The sequence below is a fragment of the Lagopus leucura genome, unplaced genomic scaffold, assembly GCF_019238085.1.
Source record: "Lagopus leucura isolate 7727_CA_CO unplaced genomic scaffold, USGS_WTPT01 Super-Scaffold_100016, whole genome shotgun sequence".
NCBI lineage: Eukaryota > Metazoa > Chordata > Aves > Galliformes > Phasianidae > Lagopus > Lagopus leucura.
The window spans coordinates 11,423,749-11,440,387 of NW_024962270.1; the positions used below are offsets into that span (position 1 = coordinate 11,423,749).

The 16,639-nt window shown below is 41.5% G+C and overlaps 1 protein-coding gene across 2 annotated transcripts in view; it reads left to right on the top strand.

Moving 5' to 3' along the window:
* The window catches only part of CHRDL1 (chordin like 1), a 41,281-nt gene that overhangs the window by 1,295 nt on the left and 23,347 nt on the right, over window positions 1–16,639 (top strand). For both annotated transcript variants that reach the window (XM_042876806.1, XM_042876807.1), the window contains exons 2-4: window positions 1,154–1,301; window positions 3,120–3,232; window positions 6,786–6,879. In XM_042876806.1, coding sequence (XP_042732740.1) covers window positions 1,205–1,301; window positions 3,120–3,232; window positions 6,786–6,879 — 304 coding nt within the window. In that variant the 5' untranslated portion in view covers window positions 1,154–1,204. The remainder of the gene's footprint in view (window positions 1–1,153; window positions 1,302–3,119; window positions 3,233–6,785; window positions 6,880–16,639) is intronic.

A 16,639-nucleotide genomic window follows, 5' to 3' on the forward strand; every position in this document is an offset into this window, starting at 1 on the left:
TGTTGAAAGATCACACCAGCAGTTTTAATAGGAAGGTTTTCTTTTTAAGCGGCTGACACATTCAGTGACTTCCTCATAGATCATCTCTGAATTTACTTAATTTCTCTATGCTATCCACCCCTTAATTTTGAATAAACATGTATGAATTACTACTTCTGCTCTGGTTATCTGTCAACTAAACCAAATTTGTGTGCCGTTCTGTTATTTACATGAAATCTGAAGAGGTCAAATCAGTTTACAGAGCACGTTGGTTGTTTTTCCAGTGGTGGATCTTTTTTTCAAACTTTTATAAAACTGTGAAGCCACTTCCAAGACTCTTGAAATCAAACCCAAATCTTTCAGCACTGTAAGTTATGGACAAGTGTACTCCATGCAGGGAACTCTGACGAGCAGTAATGTATCTACAGATCTCTTAATTTAGGATCTTAAGTTGGCTATCAGAAAGAAATGGTACTTAATTATTTTTCGCTGTTTTTTTTCTTCATTATAAAATAATCTTTTCAAAGCAAAAAAAAAAAAAAAAAAAAAAAAAAAAAAGATAAACAGAATGGAGCTTGCAGTGAGTACAATACTATCTCTGCACCTCTCAGAGAATACCTTAAGCTTTGCTCTATGTGCAAGGGTTTGATAGCTAAGATCTATTAGAACGAAGGTGGCAGCGTACTTTCAGATTTCAAGGCAACAAAAGGGTTAACTCTAGAAAAATTAATTGTACCCAATCCCAGAACAATAGTAGCTGGGAGATGGGAGGAGGGGTGAATCACACAGTTGGGGGAGAGCCTGTTAGATTGCATGAGGAGGACTCTTGTTGCCTGCAGCCTGGCCAGCACTTCTCCCTACACATGGATTTCCACGCTGCAGAGCCAAGGTACCAGCTGTGTCCAAGGGGAATCTAACGATGAAGGCATTCTACTCAAACAAGACTTAATGAGATGTGGTACCCACTTTTCAGCTTTCATGAATGGGAGCGTGGTCTCTTTTCCAAAAATGAAATGATTCGAAGCCAAAGGTGTTTCCACAAAATGAAGATCTCTGGTACCAACAGATTTCTTGCTTTGGGCAGCTTAGGATCTCTGGGTGCTGGCTGAAAGCAAGTCAGAGAATGTAGGTGTACTGCTGGATTTGAGTTTAATTCATCTTTTCTTTCCAACAGCTCAAACATTCTCTACCTTGGAGACTCTTTCTCTCCCTTTTGTTGATAAAGATGAGAAGAAAGTGGAGATTGGAGGATTTTCATTTTATCTTTTTTGGTGTGCTCTGTCTCCTGCTCATAGACGGAGGTAAACTAGAACAAGGAAAACGTAAGTACACTTCTGACAAAGCTTTCGCATTTCCCCTGACCTGACATTTTCCTTCCATTTGACAAACGCGGTTCAGAAAAGACTTCTAAGCAAGAATGTCCTGAACTGTGGAGCTGCATTCAAAGCTTCGTGCTGTTCTTCCTCCTCCTAATCCTACATTTAGTCAAATCAGGTCACAACCATGTTTGGGGCACATTTTCCTAAAGCCATACAGGTTTATACAGACCATAACACATCGGTTGGAGAATCTGTTTTATTTCACATACCCCGAATTGAGAGAGTGCTTAATTCTATTTTAGTGACCTCTGTAAACATCTGACAGATTATCTGGATTTTGTCCCCTGTGTAAGGCCATTGTGCTGAGCTTTTCAGTTAGTGTAAATCTTGTCCAGGACTGTTCCGTTCTGTTCCAAAAACAATCTCATACGAACCGGATTAGATACATCTTTTGAGAAAATTAAGAGCCTAAGCACAGTCAAAAACTTGATGAGAAGCACTGAAAAGAATACAAACAAAACAAAGGAATATTTCTACACAGCCTGTCATCTGCAGGAGATGTTAGCACACTTCAGGAAACGTGGGTGGGGGGAGCAGCCGTCCCAGTGAGCGTGTGGGAGCCGCGGCCTGCAGCCGTGCGCTGCTCTGCCCAGCTGAGCTTTGGCCTTACAAAGCACTAAGTCCCTTGCCCTTGAAAAGCTGTTCACATTTGGGCCTCAGTGTCAGCAGCTCCTGCTTTTAAGAATGTAGATTAAAAAAAAAAAGATTTCATTGCAAAAGGGCTGAACTTAGAGACAAAGCAGTGTGCAGGGATCCTTGTTCAAGAGAAGTGTGGGGAGAGAAATGGCCAGCCTCTGCTTCAGCCAGCCGCTCCCGGGTCCTGCATTTCATTTGTCATGCTTCTCTAGCAGCTTACCTCCCAGTTGCTACTGGTAATCCCTACCTCTTGTTACCTTCTCTTAGCCCAGCACATGTAAAGAATGTTCTTGCTTAGGTTATCTCTTGGATTGTGTTTGATGGCAAATGAATTAAACTGAATTTGGACATCAGTAAAGCAATCAAGGATTTCTCTTGTGAAAATACAGAGAACTGCATCCTCTCATTTAAGAGATTTGACTTTTTAATATGCAACTGTAATGTGACAGGGAGGACAGGGCAGTAATTGCTGATAGGCAGATGGATATCTGCAAAGCTACCTGCAAGATGATGAGTATTTAATGACTACTTTGGAAGCTATTGCATGTGTAAGACAGCACCACATGTTTTGAAATATGAGGACAAGCTTCTTTTTATCAGGCTTTTAAAATATGGAGATACTGAACATACAGTGTAAATGCAGTGCATGCATACTCCTTCTGTAAGTCCCCTTATTTACAAATCTCTACTGTACAACCTCAGATTTTTCTACGTGCAGCCAGTTGCTATGGTTTTGTGATGACGAGATTTAGTATCAACCTGCCTGAGCAATCAAGCACTTCAGTTCTGTTACCTAAGTGGGATGTGAGCCTATGCCTTAGTGGGTGTGAGAATAAACCCACCCTGTACGAACCACACTTTCAGCTATTTCAGGAGTTATAGTTTGGGAATGATGGGAGGCCATTTCATTTATTTTATTTTGAGGGATAAGAAACAATGGCCAAATTAAGAGCATTCAACTTCTAAGTGTCATTGTCCAGGGAAAGAATAAAAAATAATTCTTTACAAAATGTTCTGTATTGTCCACAAAGATAGTTTATAGAACGTATTGCACCTGTAAAAACTTCTTATCTATGGAGTGGGATCTTTAATTCGGAGCTCTTTCAATCATTCTCTGTTTTGCAGATTCAGATACATACTGTGTGTTTCAAGACAAGAAGTACCGTGTAGGAGAAAGATGGCATCCTTACCTAGAACCCTACGGACTTGTTTACTGTGTTAATTGTCTCTGCTCAGAGGTAGGACCACTGAGTTACTGATCCCACAACTTCTGCTTTGCTGAATTGACTGGAATCCTCTGTGTCGTATCTACAATTTGACAGAGCCCAGGCCTGTTTTTGCTAGGGGTAGTGATCATGCTGTGGGAAATAGAGGCAGTGAAGGGAAACATCCTTGTGAAGGGAAAACATTAACTGAGAAGGCCAGTGCTGGCAAAAATACTTGTATAGGGCAGCCACAAAAGCTTATTAAGAAGCCACAAGCTTTGTCAATGCTGAATGTTACACCATGAATAACTGGGCCCCATTAATGACATATAATACTTGTGCTTCCATCAATACAGAGGGTTATACTGAACCCACATTTTGTTGTGTTCTGATTTACGTACAGTGCCCACATCTTCCAAAGTGCATTTCCATAGTCAGGGTACCTCCTGCCTTAAAGTGTTGAAGAAATAACATGGTAATAATATTTGTAGAACTCTAGGATAAAGAAGAATGAAAAATGAGAATGCAGCACAGGGAGGAGAGAGAACTGCCTGGGAGATGAAAGCACGGGCCCTTGGTTTTACCATCAGCTGGTGTTTGGCACTAGAGTGCAGCTGTCATACACCCTCTGAGTATATCGTACAGTGCTGGGGAGGGACAGAAGAAGGAGCAGAATACATCCCTTGGAGTGCTTCATAATGAGTAACACATGAGACACTCCAGATGCTGAGTTTTGTCTGCTGTATTTAATGTGGAATACATTTTTCTTGGCTATTTTCCTCCCTTGCAAGTGTAAGATACTGGGCTCCTGTGCAGCATTTGCTCTGGGGGATCTGCTACTACAATTTTGTGCAGAGATGCACAAACAGTAGTCCCACAAGCTTGGCTGCATCTCACATCTGTGCAGCAGAGTGCATCTGTAAGAGCAAAAGCAATGTACTATGAATAAAAATCCCTGGTTACAGCAAAAAGGAGTTCCTGCTCACTTTTGCTGTTCTACGCGCAAAGCTGGAAACTCCCTTGGAGTCAGTGTGTGGTAGAACACTGAATTGCTGGAAGGCTGTGCCTTGGGTGGGGTTGAAGTTCCCTGGAAGCCCTAGAGATCTGTGTAGAAGTCACTGCTTAGTGGTTTTTAGGTAGATGTTAGTCTGGAGAGACGAGGAAGTACATGGAGGGCTCCTCTAGAGAACAGCATTACTTTGACGACCCATGCCCTTTCAGGCTCCAACAAATTGGGATGTGCTTTACCTCTTCCCTTCTCACATGTCCATAGAAGACCAGAGTGACAGTACAGGGCAACAAGGGAAGTAAAGAAGAAAACTTCTTGTGGTAATGATCAGTAGATACAGCTTATCAAGTGGTCCTGTACTCTGCTTGCTTGTTCTCTCTGCTTTACTTTTGTTGTACTGTGAGGGTGCAAGATATTACTAGAGCCTATTTCAGCAGTGAGGATGCTGAAGGATCTCTGGGATACAATTCTTAATGCATGGGAGGAAGACTCCAGACAACTGCAGCATCCAGCCATTCTTGTGGGCTTTGTCCCAGCCAGCAGAACTGCCATCAGAACACTGACCTCTATAGATCATCACAGAACTCTCAGCAGTTTGTAATTTTGACTCAGTTAAAGCTACGTAAAGCATTAGGAAACATCTTATGACATAACATAAGCACAGACCCTAAACCCAGTATTACAGCATAAAAGAATGAGACTACATTGTACACAGACAGCAAATAAAAGAAACCTGAGTGGCACTCAACTATGATTCCCAGGCAGAAAATCAATTAGGCAAAGTATGTATATGGACAGAATCTGGAGCAACAACCTACTCCTTCACACTTCAGAGAAATGCAACAAAATCTCCAGAGGTCTACATAGCCAGGATGAGCAACATTTCATTTGTGGCCTCAAACTCTAAGATCTGTATGATCTCCACACAGATCAAGTAACACCAGCCAGGAAACAGAGACAGATCAGTGGTGTATCTCTGAACAACAGTTAATCCAGCCAGCCAGCCAATACACACCTAAAGTGTGCATGCTTAAGAAAAAAGTAAGACACATTAACTAGCTAAACAGGGGCCAAGTTATTGAGCCTGGGATTTAAAAAAAAAAAAAAAAAAAAAAAGGCATTCCTGGTTGTGTGAGCATAGTATTGTATTTTAACAAGTTACAATTTATGTACTCAAACCAAAAAAAAATCTAAACATAATTCAGTGTTTTTACTCTGCTCCTCCTTTCTTTCACATGTACCACCAACTGCCCCTCTTCCCAGATCAGTGGAGCTGCATGCCTTAGGGGCAGAAGTGAATGCTGTCCACAGTCAACCCTTTCCCAGCCCTTTGCAGCTAGGAAAGAGAGCTGTTACTCTGTGAGCCTGGCACAGAAATTCTTTCGTGGCCCTGTCTCACAAAGGTGTGCAGCAGCTGAAGTCCCATAGCAATCTATGGGGCTTGGACTCCCAAATGTCCCTGTGAATCTAAATGTAAGGTCAGTAAAGGTCTGCAGAATTTTTATCACAGCTGAACATGCACAGAAGTAAATGTTCCTCTAGGAGATTTTACAGAACCAGGAAATAAAAAGGCAGGGATGCCATGGCACAGGTCAGGAAAGCAGTGTGAGCCAACCAGCAGACGGAGCCGGCCTTTCTTCACAGGACAGGCTCTCGGATGATGGTCTGCTGGGCAGGGAGCCACACAGACCAAGGGTAGCCCTCATCCTGCAAGTGGGCAGAAATGTCTACACATACTAAAGCTAAGGAAGTCTGCACCTCCACTGGGAACATTTCAGTGCTCCACAAGGCACATGAAAATGAAATGGGTTTATTCCCAACACCACATCAACCTACATAGTTGTAGCATTGTCACAGTATAGTATCAGTGTTCATACTGAAAGATTCTTTTTGCTATAAACAAGAGCAACTCAGAGCTAAATTAGGAAGATGAATTATAGATGGGAAATGGGAATCTGAAATGGATAGTCTTTTCTGGTTACAGATACTGGAGAAGGAAAATTCCCTGTGTTTTAATTATAAATCAAACTTAGATGTGGTCAAATAAAATATTATGTTAATGACATGAATAATGAACAGTATTCCCAAGACTTGCTCATATTTCTTAGAAAAATGGCTACTTACCAACTGGTGTTCTTTGTCTACCGGGGAACCCATAAAATGAAAACAAAAGACTCTCCACAGTTTTCAGGAAAAATTACAGACACTATTGTCTCCTGTGGTCTTGAACTAACCCTCAGTAGGGGATATCTCAGAGACCTACCATTCATTATCTTGTCTTAGTTTTGGAAATGCAATTCCTAAGTGCAGTCTGCTCAAAAGAAAATAGAAGTGAAGGTTGTTGCAATCCATTTTTAGGCAGTTCTTCTGATTTTAAGGTTTGTATGTGTTTCTGCTACAGTCTGACCCCCAGCATAAATTCATAGACAGCTGAAGTAGTCTGGGCTTACAGTGGTGTGACATAAGCCAGAATGCTGTAAAATGGCATTTGTTTTTAAAATAGCCAAATGTGGAATAGATAACAGATTTCTAAGGTAGCCCATTTCATTTAAGTATTGTGTTATGTTCCACCTGCAGAATGGAAATGTACTGTGCAGCAGAATAAGATGTCCAAGCCTACACTGTCCTTCCCCTGTGCACGTACCACAGCTGTGCTGCCCGCGATGCCCAGGTAATTTATGTTAATGACATGCAGTTCTTTCTGAAATAGCTATTTAACATGCTCAGTAGCAGCAACATGACATGTCTGTGCTGGAAAACTTCTGTGAAGTACGCATCCTTCTATATCCGTTTAGATCACGAGAAGCTTATCCTACAGCAAGTTATCTTCTGTGCTGGGTTCTTTTTAGGAGAAAGGTTTGGGAATCAGGTAAGCCATCAAGCCCAGTCCCCTACAGCTGAGGTAGAAAGTAGCAAGATTTTCACTGATAAGGTCTAGGGACTATCTGCTCCCCACTCCTTCTGTTATATGTAAACTCTCTCACAATAAAACCCCATCCCACACATTTCCTAAGTTTGTGCTTTTGGCGCTTTTCATAAGATCTGGTTATTTGCAATGGTTCTCTCTTAATAAACAATTACAGATTGCTGTGTCAACACACACTAATGCACATGCATTTGTGTAGTATCACTGTACAGCCAGCCTGGTACAATTTGTGTTCCACATCTCATGTCCAGGCATAGCTTCATTAGTAGGGACTGTTGTAAATCATAGAAGCAGTGCTGTGGAAGTTTATGACTACATAAATCCAATTGGGTACTGTATAGTAAATTCCTCCAGACTGTACACTTATTATAAGCTCATTATTAAGAGCCACTGTATGAAAGAAACTAGGCAGGATCTTTCATGAGGCTGTTACAGCATTCCCGACATGGCCTAATGGCTGGTAGATTTGGCTGGAGCTTTTCCCTAAACGTCTGTCGTAGTGGCACCCCTCATTTCTTATAAGAAAGCATTCATGCAGCATCACAGAAAGGGGTTTTATTTGACTTTCTCCAGAGTGAGTTTCATTGTCTGAGGAAAACAGCTGTTCTCCAACCAAAACCTGGATGCAGGGGCAGCTTGCAGTGGTGGAGGGAGAGGAGTGCACAAGTCAGGTTGTGTTTGCAGGGATTGCAGTGTATTGGTCACACTTACTGGAGAGCAAATGGCACCCACGAGTAAACTTCTGATAGCATTCATTTGTCACAACAATCATACACATCTGTCTATCGGATATACGAGGGCTGCTCCAAAAGTAAGGCCTCCTGTTTTATTATGTTGGCCCGCCACATCAGAGGCAGATGGTGGTGGTACAGCAGCAGAGGCTGAACTTTCCTGCCAATATCCCATTACATTTTGCTGCCGTGTGACAGATGGCAGCAGAAGGGCAGCCTGGCAGAATGGTTTCTGACGTGGAAGTGAGGATAAAGCAGAGGTTTGTCATTGAATTCCTTCATGCGGAAAACATGGCACCCACTGCCATTCACTGATGCTTGCTGAATGTTTCTGGAGACCAAACAGTGGGTGTGAGCACAGTGAGGGGTGGGTGGTGCATTTCAGCAGTGGTGACAGTGAGAGCAGGGCGCTTCCACTGGTGCAGATTAGTATGAGAACAGCATGCAGGCTCTTGTTCATCACTGGTGAACATGCATAGCTAGTGGTGGTGACTATATTGAAAGGTAGTGTTTTGTAGCTAAGAATTTGCTCTATCAAATAGTGTTACTGTGCTCTTTGTATCTGTCATATTTTCCATGGAAATAAATAGGAGACATTGCTTTCAGAGCCATGTATGTATCAATATCTGACCTAAGTATCTAGAATTGTATTTTAAACAGTGGTGAGGAAGCTCCTCTGATGCCATGACAGAAATCTAAAACGGGTGGATGAACTCTATCCTGGAAGTGCTGCTATCTTTCTGTGGACTGTAAACAGAATCCGAATGCAGCTTTGAACACAGAGATCTACACCATCACTGTATAAAGGTCAGGGAAATCACTCCTGTCCTTCCTGTCATTTATTCTCACCTTTGTCACAGAGTGCCAAGAGTGCATATACTGTGAGGCAGTAACAGCTGTCAGCACACAAGGCTGGTGTTAACACACACTGCAGCAGCCTGTGTCTTTAAATGCCAGTTATTCGTTCAAGAGATGCAGCAGCTTCCTAAACTAACATGATTAATTCCTGCTCATCAGCACGGAACTGCTTCCCTCAAAACATTTCCTCATGTTCTGTTTCCTTTACATTTAAATCCCAAGCAGTATGTCTTCCCAGACATATTCTGTATAGTTGTTCCTCTGTATAGTTGTGGAAAGCAACCTAATCACATTTACAGAGGAAACAGTTAGACATACATCATAATGAGATCACTGTACCTTAATGGCTTTCTGATCACAAGGCCAGTCTCACAACAGGCCTTTCAACAGTGACCTTCTGAGCCACTGATGTACACCAGCAGTGAGCCTGATACCTGCAGTCTGTTTCTCCTACTGTACTGCTCTTATCATTGGCAGCTGAGTAGGGCAGCTAAGTCTCAGGAGCAGCTCGGAGGCCCCCCAGAGATTTGAATGAACTTAGCTGCAGCTAGACTTCATCATACTGACTTACTGGGACACTGGTTGCACTTGGACTTGCTATGGGCAGGCCGACTGTTACTCAGGCAAGCTGGCAGTCACCGTTTGTTCAGGATGTAATATTATCATTTTAGGTTGAGATAATTATTGCACATTCTTTGAGTATTTTCGCTCCTCTTGTGTTCTGGGGAGAGTTTGATCCTGTTCAAATCTAGATAAAAAATTTCAGCATCTAGGTGACTTTAGTGATGATGGTCTAAAACATAGGAAAAAAAGGCTGTAAGATAATACATTTCATTTGCCCAACTAGTGCAGTTAGGTAAGATGCTAGGAACATGAACAACGCTTCTGTTTGCAGATCAAAAGCAGAACTGGCTTGCCCAAAAGCTCCGTCTGTTTTTCCAACTAATCCAACCTCCAGTTGGCAAGGGAATCATCTAGATACCCTTTATAGCTGTTGGAAACACAATGTCCCCTGAGGGTGATTCATCCTGTTATCCAGAAGAAGAATTTTTCCCTGGAGATGCCTGTCTGATTGTTGCCTCCACTGATTATGGAGGGAAGCACAGGCAACTAGGGTATGCTAGATGCTTACTTTTTGCACAGCTAAATATCAGAAATCCCACTCTTGCTACGCAATTAGTGTTTTGGGCACCAACTGCTGGTTGAGGTTTTTGCATATCTCTGTACAGTATTTAGTACTGAAACATAAATGATTCTGGATTGACTGTTTTTGCTTCAGTTGCTCTTTGGCAGTGAACTGTTTGTCTTTTTTTCCGTTTGTGGAGCTGCAAACCTGATACCAATCAAGATTTTAAAACATTCTTCAATAATCTTGTAAGTAAGGGGCCCTGTAAACTCTCAAATCTTTCCAATCAAATTCTTGCTCTTCACAGACTTGAGCTACAATTTGGTAATATATATGTTTAAATTAATAAATCCAGAAAATTATAAGGATGAGACTTTCCTGAATTCTGATCCACTATCTTCATGCTTAGATTCAAGCTATAGTCTGTGTGCTACATGTGACGGGCTGCTGAACTGCCAGCTGGCAGTGGCTCATTACAAAATAGGAGTGCCAGTAAACTTTATTTTTTTTCTAATGGAATCTGTAATGTAGATAAATCTGCACCAATGTGTTAAGCAGAAGATGACCAGGAATCTCTTGTGATTTTAGGGATTGTTTGTATTCTGCTTTCTGCAGTGATTACGTGTTTCATATTTGGATGCTCTGTCTTCGTAAATGTTCATGCCTGATCTGTATAGATATTTCAAGTATTCCTGCACATCTTATGCCAGCTTTCCATTTCTGAGTGTCCAGCACACGATGCCTTTTGTGCAGCATCCCTTGCTATGTAAGAGTTTCACTTGTCTGGTTCCCCAGTTATTTTATGACAGAAGGTGCCTAAGCACTGTCCAGTAGACTTTCATCTGAATTGCCCTCCTAAATACTCATTACGTTGTGTCACCTGTGTTTCCCCTCAGTTCCTCAAGCTGCATTTCAGAAATGAGTAGTGCTAGTCACAGTCACTCCTTGCTTTCTGCTGGCCTTGTAGAGTGCAACTGCACAAATAACTGCCTCCTTATTTAATCAAGCAGAGGTAATGCCAGGAGGCAGCAACTTTCATTGGAAACTGACCTTCTTAAGCACCTACGCGGAGGAGCTGCTGAAGGGATTCCTTTGAGAAAAGTTGGCACCGCTCTCCCCTTGGAATTCATGTCTCCTGCATCCATAGTGACACTGGACTTGCTAACACAAAGAGATGCAGTGTTTGTATCCTGTCTCCCTGGCACCGGCCACCATGAATCTTAAGGAGTGGTCAGACATATATTATGAAGCATCTTCTACTTTTCACCAGAGGTTTACCCTACCAGCCTCTACCACAGATTCATTGCTAACTTTTTGGTATTTTTTCAATTTATGCTTACTAGCACTGCCAAAATCCAGACTCTGTGTCTTCTATGCTTCTGCAGCTCTGAAAAATATTTTCTTTTACTATCTGAACTGGATTTTTATTATCACACCTTGGGACTAGAACAACTAGCTTTGCATTCATTGAGACTTCTCTTACACATTAGTGAGGCCCAGAAGCATGTCACCTGCTCAGGTACACTTTCTGACAACCCACAGTCAGAGTGCTGAGCTGAGCTCAAGAGTGATCCACGCAGGTGGTTTTAAAATCATACATCTGATCAAGCAACAGCTTGAATTCTTTCCTTCTACCTCAGGATTGCTCCTGGCACATCACGAGAGAGGTGATTTAGACTCAGGGAGATAATTCACTGTCATTCTTAGGGCTGGATCAGCTCTGGAGCTAGAGAGGATTTCACACCTGCTGCCCTCTGCCATGAAAATAAACTTCACATGCAGCTTCTGAAAGCGTTCAGTTGCAGCTGTCTTCTGTCACTACTGTGGACAGTGCTTTTACAAATGGAACGTTTATTGGAAGTTGTATCACCTCTGTATGGAACAATTGTGACTCAGAGATTTACAGTCTAGGTTTAGATTTGAAAAACACTCTGGAAGATGTAAATACAACATGGAGAATGCTGACATCAGAAGTAAAAATACATGCTGCAGGATTTAGAAAGGGTTTCTATATTCCACTTGCTGGTTTGATTTCTCAGCAGATAAGGCAGGACACTGAGGTATGAATCAGCCCATCTGGCTCGAGTATTTTTTGAGCTTGCTGTCCCGACTAAACACACAGGCTTCCAGGAATGCTCATGATTAGTAACACATTTGTGTTTGAGCTCCTTTGGTGCTATGATTTTTCTGTATCAAATTCAAACCACTTTTCTGATGTACTTCTTGTTGTTCTCTAGACACTGAAATAACAAAATGCCAGGTGGCACCTACAAAGAGTTGACTAACTCCAAAGGCAAACCAAATTGGGGATCTTACCGTACTGGTATTAGAACATCACCAGCAGTGGATGAGGCTTTGTCTACATGGTAACAGCAGCATGACTTTATAACAGCCATTATCTCTGAACTTGCTATTCGAGCCCCTGGAGGCAGCCCAGGTGGGACAGCGCAGAACTCACAGCAGTGCAAAATTCACTCAAGAAGCAGAAAAATAAGGCTGCAATGAGCTCAGTGCTGCCTTCACTCAGTTCCTTCCAGTAGCTTCCAGTTACCCTCCAGGTAACTGATACATTGCATTCTGTAGCACCGATATTCTTAAAGACTCAGTCCTGCAACACCCTGCGTACATACTGCACCTTTTGACCTGATATAGATTATATATGTAACCAAACAACCACGTGTATAAAACAGTGCATCTTGCACTGTGTTACAACCCAAATCTTCAATGTGGGCAGCTGGAGCACTCTGGAATGTTATGCCCAGCTCCTGTTTTCTACACGACTCTTGTTGCTACCATCTAGCCTTCTCATACAACTAAGTGAGAAACTCAGCCCAGATCTCACTGATGCCACAAAAAAGTTTCATTTGCCTTGAATATATGGGTCTCAGTAGGAAATAAAAGAGTCCATGTAAAAATAGTAATTTAAAATATGTCCAGGTGGTCTCTCCCTATCAGATAGCTTTACATGCTGCTAGTAAACAGTTGTTACCTCCCATATGAAATGTATGTCCATTGATGATGCTGTATCATCTGAAATTAGTCGGAAACTCAAACAGACTATTACAGCAATACTCAGGATCAAAAATATTTGAGTAACTTGCCAAACTGCGTATCATCCTTCTACAAATTTTGCCTGAACCAGTATGCATGGTTCAAATACCTGCGCACTTTTTGAGAATTTGGAGACGATCTAGACTTCATGTGTGTCTTGTGAAACTCTCTGCTGCCCAAACCAATCTCTGCCCTACCACAGAAGATTTTCAAGGTTCTCTTCTCTGACAGGTTTCAATCACAGAAACCCTTTTCTGTTATGTTAACCTGTCCCTCTAAGTCTTTGGGCAGAATTTATTCAGGAATTGTTCTTCCAGAAAGTCTGCTTTCCGTATGATTCTGTAAAGGGATTTGAGACCATTGGTCATGCAGTGATGTAAGGAGTCTCTGAGCCTGTGACCTCCTTTCCTCTATGCAGTAGTAAAAGCATTAAGGGAGAAGGCGACAGGGAGATTCTCAAGAGAAGAGTGATATGCAGATAACATTTCATTCTTTAATGATTCTTAATGAAATTTCAACCTGATAGCAGCAAATACTGTAGTTGTTGAAAGTGGATAGCTGCTGTCTTTTGAGACAATAACAAGTAAAAACACCTTGCAGACCACCCAGAGAGTCAACTGTGAGATGAAAAAAAATCCAACAGAGCATCAATAGTTGTCATTTTGTGAAAGAAATTGTAGAGAAATCTTATCAAGTCCATCACTTGTGATGCCTATAAGAGATTTTGATGCTGAATCCTTAGTCCGTTTCACACAGGAGGTGGGAGCACAGTGCTTGATGCATGATGGACTCTCAATGCAGCAGGGATTCAGGAATTGTGGAGAATTTCTGTAGAAGTAATTGCTTGAGAATTACTAAATCTTGGGAGGAATGTTCAGATGAAAAAAATCAAAGACAGCATAAGCATCAGTAAATCAGGCACTGGAAGTACAACAGTATAAAAATTGGGTTCCCCTTCACAGAGCCTTCACTTAGCTCAGCTATATTCATCAATCATTAGCATTGGTGAGGTTCAGACATCTAACCTAAGTGTCATCTACAAAGTCCAGTCTATCAGTGATGGAGTAGTGTACCACATGTACAGCTGAAAGTCCTTGCAGCGTCCCATACAAAACACAGTGCTAAAAATGTGAGGAAAAAGAAAACTTAGTGTGTGGAGAAGAGTTCTATGCAGAACTACTGTGAGAATAAAAGAGTAGGGAAACTCAAGGTAATTATCATTGTTAATCAAACAACTGCACTGCTTGGAAGTCCTTCTGGTTTTATTCTTTACCCATTCTACATTGTCCACAGTTATGGAAGCAGCCAAATTCTCTGACAGGTACTATGAGAAGTTAGACTCATGAAAATTTTGACCATTTAAAAGCATTATCCATGCTTGTCCCAATTATTTATCCACAGAATAACATCTAATATTTCTGCAACAGATGTGTATATAGGACATAGAAGTTCATAACCACCTTATCAGTGGGTCCTACTACAACTGTTTTCCTCACATTAACTGGCACTTGAATAACAGCTGGCAAACATATTTCTTTGGAGCTACAGGCACATCTCAAATTTTAGAACGACTGGCCACATTCTCAGCATCCTGCCCACTTCTCACACCTTGTCACATGTCTGACACAAGCTTCACTTCATGGAAGAAACACTGCACATTCAGCTCCCTTTCAGTGTTCATCTCCACCTTTCCATCTTACTTTTACTTCAGCATCCGAAGGATGCTGGGATCATTCAGCAGTGATCCCTTAAGACCTTCGATCCGTGCTTTCACACTGCCTGCAGGCCCTGAAGCTCCACCACTGCCTTCACTGCCCATCTCTGCATTCTTCAGATGATGAAAAAGAGCCTGGAAATAACCTGTGACCCAAGCTCTCATTAGTCATAGCACAGAAGGCCCCAGAATATTTATGCTAACATGTACAGCAGCTGATATAAGTAACTGGAGAAGTAATATTATCAATCAATAATCAAATTTCTCCAGTCTGCATTTGGCTCCTCCAGGCTTAGATATGGCTACTCTGCATAGACAAACAATTTGGATATTCACATCTGGAATCGGAATGACACATAGAATCCTGAACAGTGCCAGAGAACAGGGAGATGTTCTGGTTTTTGCAGGGTCCCAACAGTGGGCTACTGCCAGATAGTTCAAATAAATAGCTTATTTGGAAATAAATGTTACTTGAAAATGCAACAGTATAGGCATTCTTGGGAGGCATTTAGTTTTTTCATATTGACCTGGGCTCAAATAATTTTGTTTGATTGGTAATTTGTCTTTGTTACTGGCTTCATAAAGGAATGTTTGCTATCACAGCCAGACTGAGGTTATGACTTGTTCCCTTTCCATTTCTTTGAACATTAAAAGTTTAAAAAAGTCTGTAAATCAGCATCCAAAATGCACTAAAAAAACCCCATCTGCACACAAGGATGACCAGACTAGAACTTCCATTCTTTGGACTGATATGATAGGGTAGGGTAGAATCAGAATTTTTCCAAGACAAGTTCCAAGAGCTTCAAAGATGCTTCAGAGAGAGTTCTAAGTCCAGGAAAGCTTAATTCAGTTTGTTTCCTTGGCTGGGAAAATGACAGATAGAGTCATATAATAGTTCAGCATTAGACCAGGAATTAAAATGGAGCAACCTAGAAAGTGTTTTATGACTCCTTCAGAGTTTTGCTGAGCAGTTTCTTTATGCCACTATAAAAGAAAACACAGGAAATTAAGCTGCAGAAAATATATTAAAATAATGTGAAGAGCTTGACTTTAGCCCTAGAAAGTTCAAAAACATCCAACAGCCTTTGGAGGGTTTACAGTGAAACGACATCTTTGCTTTGAATCTGTATGAAAGTTTATGCTGTCTAGATAAGGTGCTACTAGTTCCTTCAAGCAATGAGTTTCATATACTCTCTACTGGCTGGCCATACTGAAGACTGGCTGTTGCCATTACCTCTGAATTACCTTGGAGTTTTTTAGAGCTTAACACAGTCCTTGAAGTTATTTTAATGTAAAGCATTTTGTGGCTTAATATCTTTGACACCTGCATCTCTGAGAAGCACATATGGATTTTGTTTAGAACTTGTGTTTGCAGTTTTGGGATAGTGCACAACTTTCCAATCCAAAGTTATTGTCAGCCTCAGCCACTGCTTTAAAAACAATATCACTGCACTGTTGTTTTTTAAAGGGACCTTCACACATCATCTACGTTTCTTTAAATCGCAGATTTATAAGAATTTTGATGGTGATGCATTCTGAGGGAAAAGGCTGATCCACAGTCTGCTGTAGTCAATCAACAGGTTTCCATTAGATCTGATAGTTTTTTGATGAAGCCTTCTATGAGAACAGATGCGGTTATTGACTGCGATACAATCCTCTCTCTAGAAATGCTAAGGAGCAAGCTAGAAATATGAGACAGAAGATCAAAGAGGAAACTGCCTTTATGCTGTACCACACAGAGTAGGTGTTTGGGCCAAGTTCCAAATCTACTTAGTTCAATGGACTTCAGATCAGACCTTGAGGTGACACATTCATGTGGAGTGGAAACAAAGGTAGTGGAGGGAAGAAATTAAATAAAGGAATTTTTTATAGAAAGGAAATCCATTTGCTGTCTTACACTGTGCTATAATCCCCCAAGAACCTGTAGCCACCTAATAGCTAGGTGAGCCGCAAGAGGTAACCCTGCACTGAAACAGTGGGCAGCTTTTCTCTCTCTGAAGTTGCTGTATTCTCATGAGATGACGG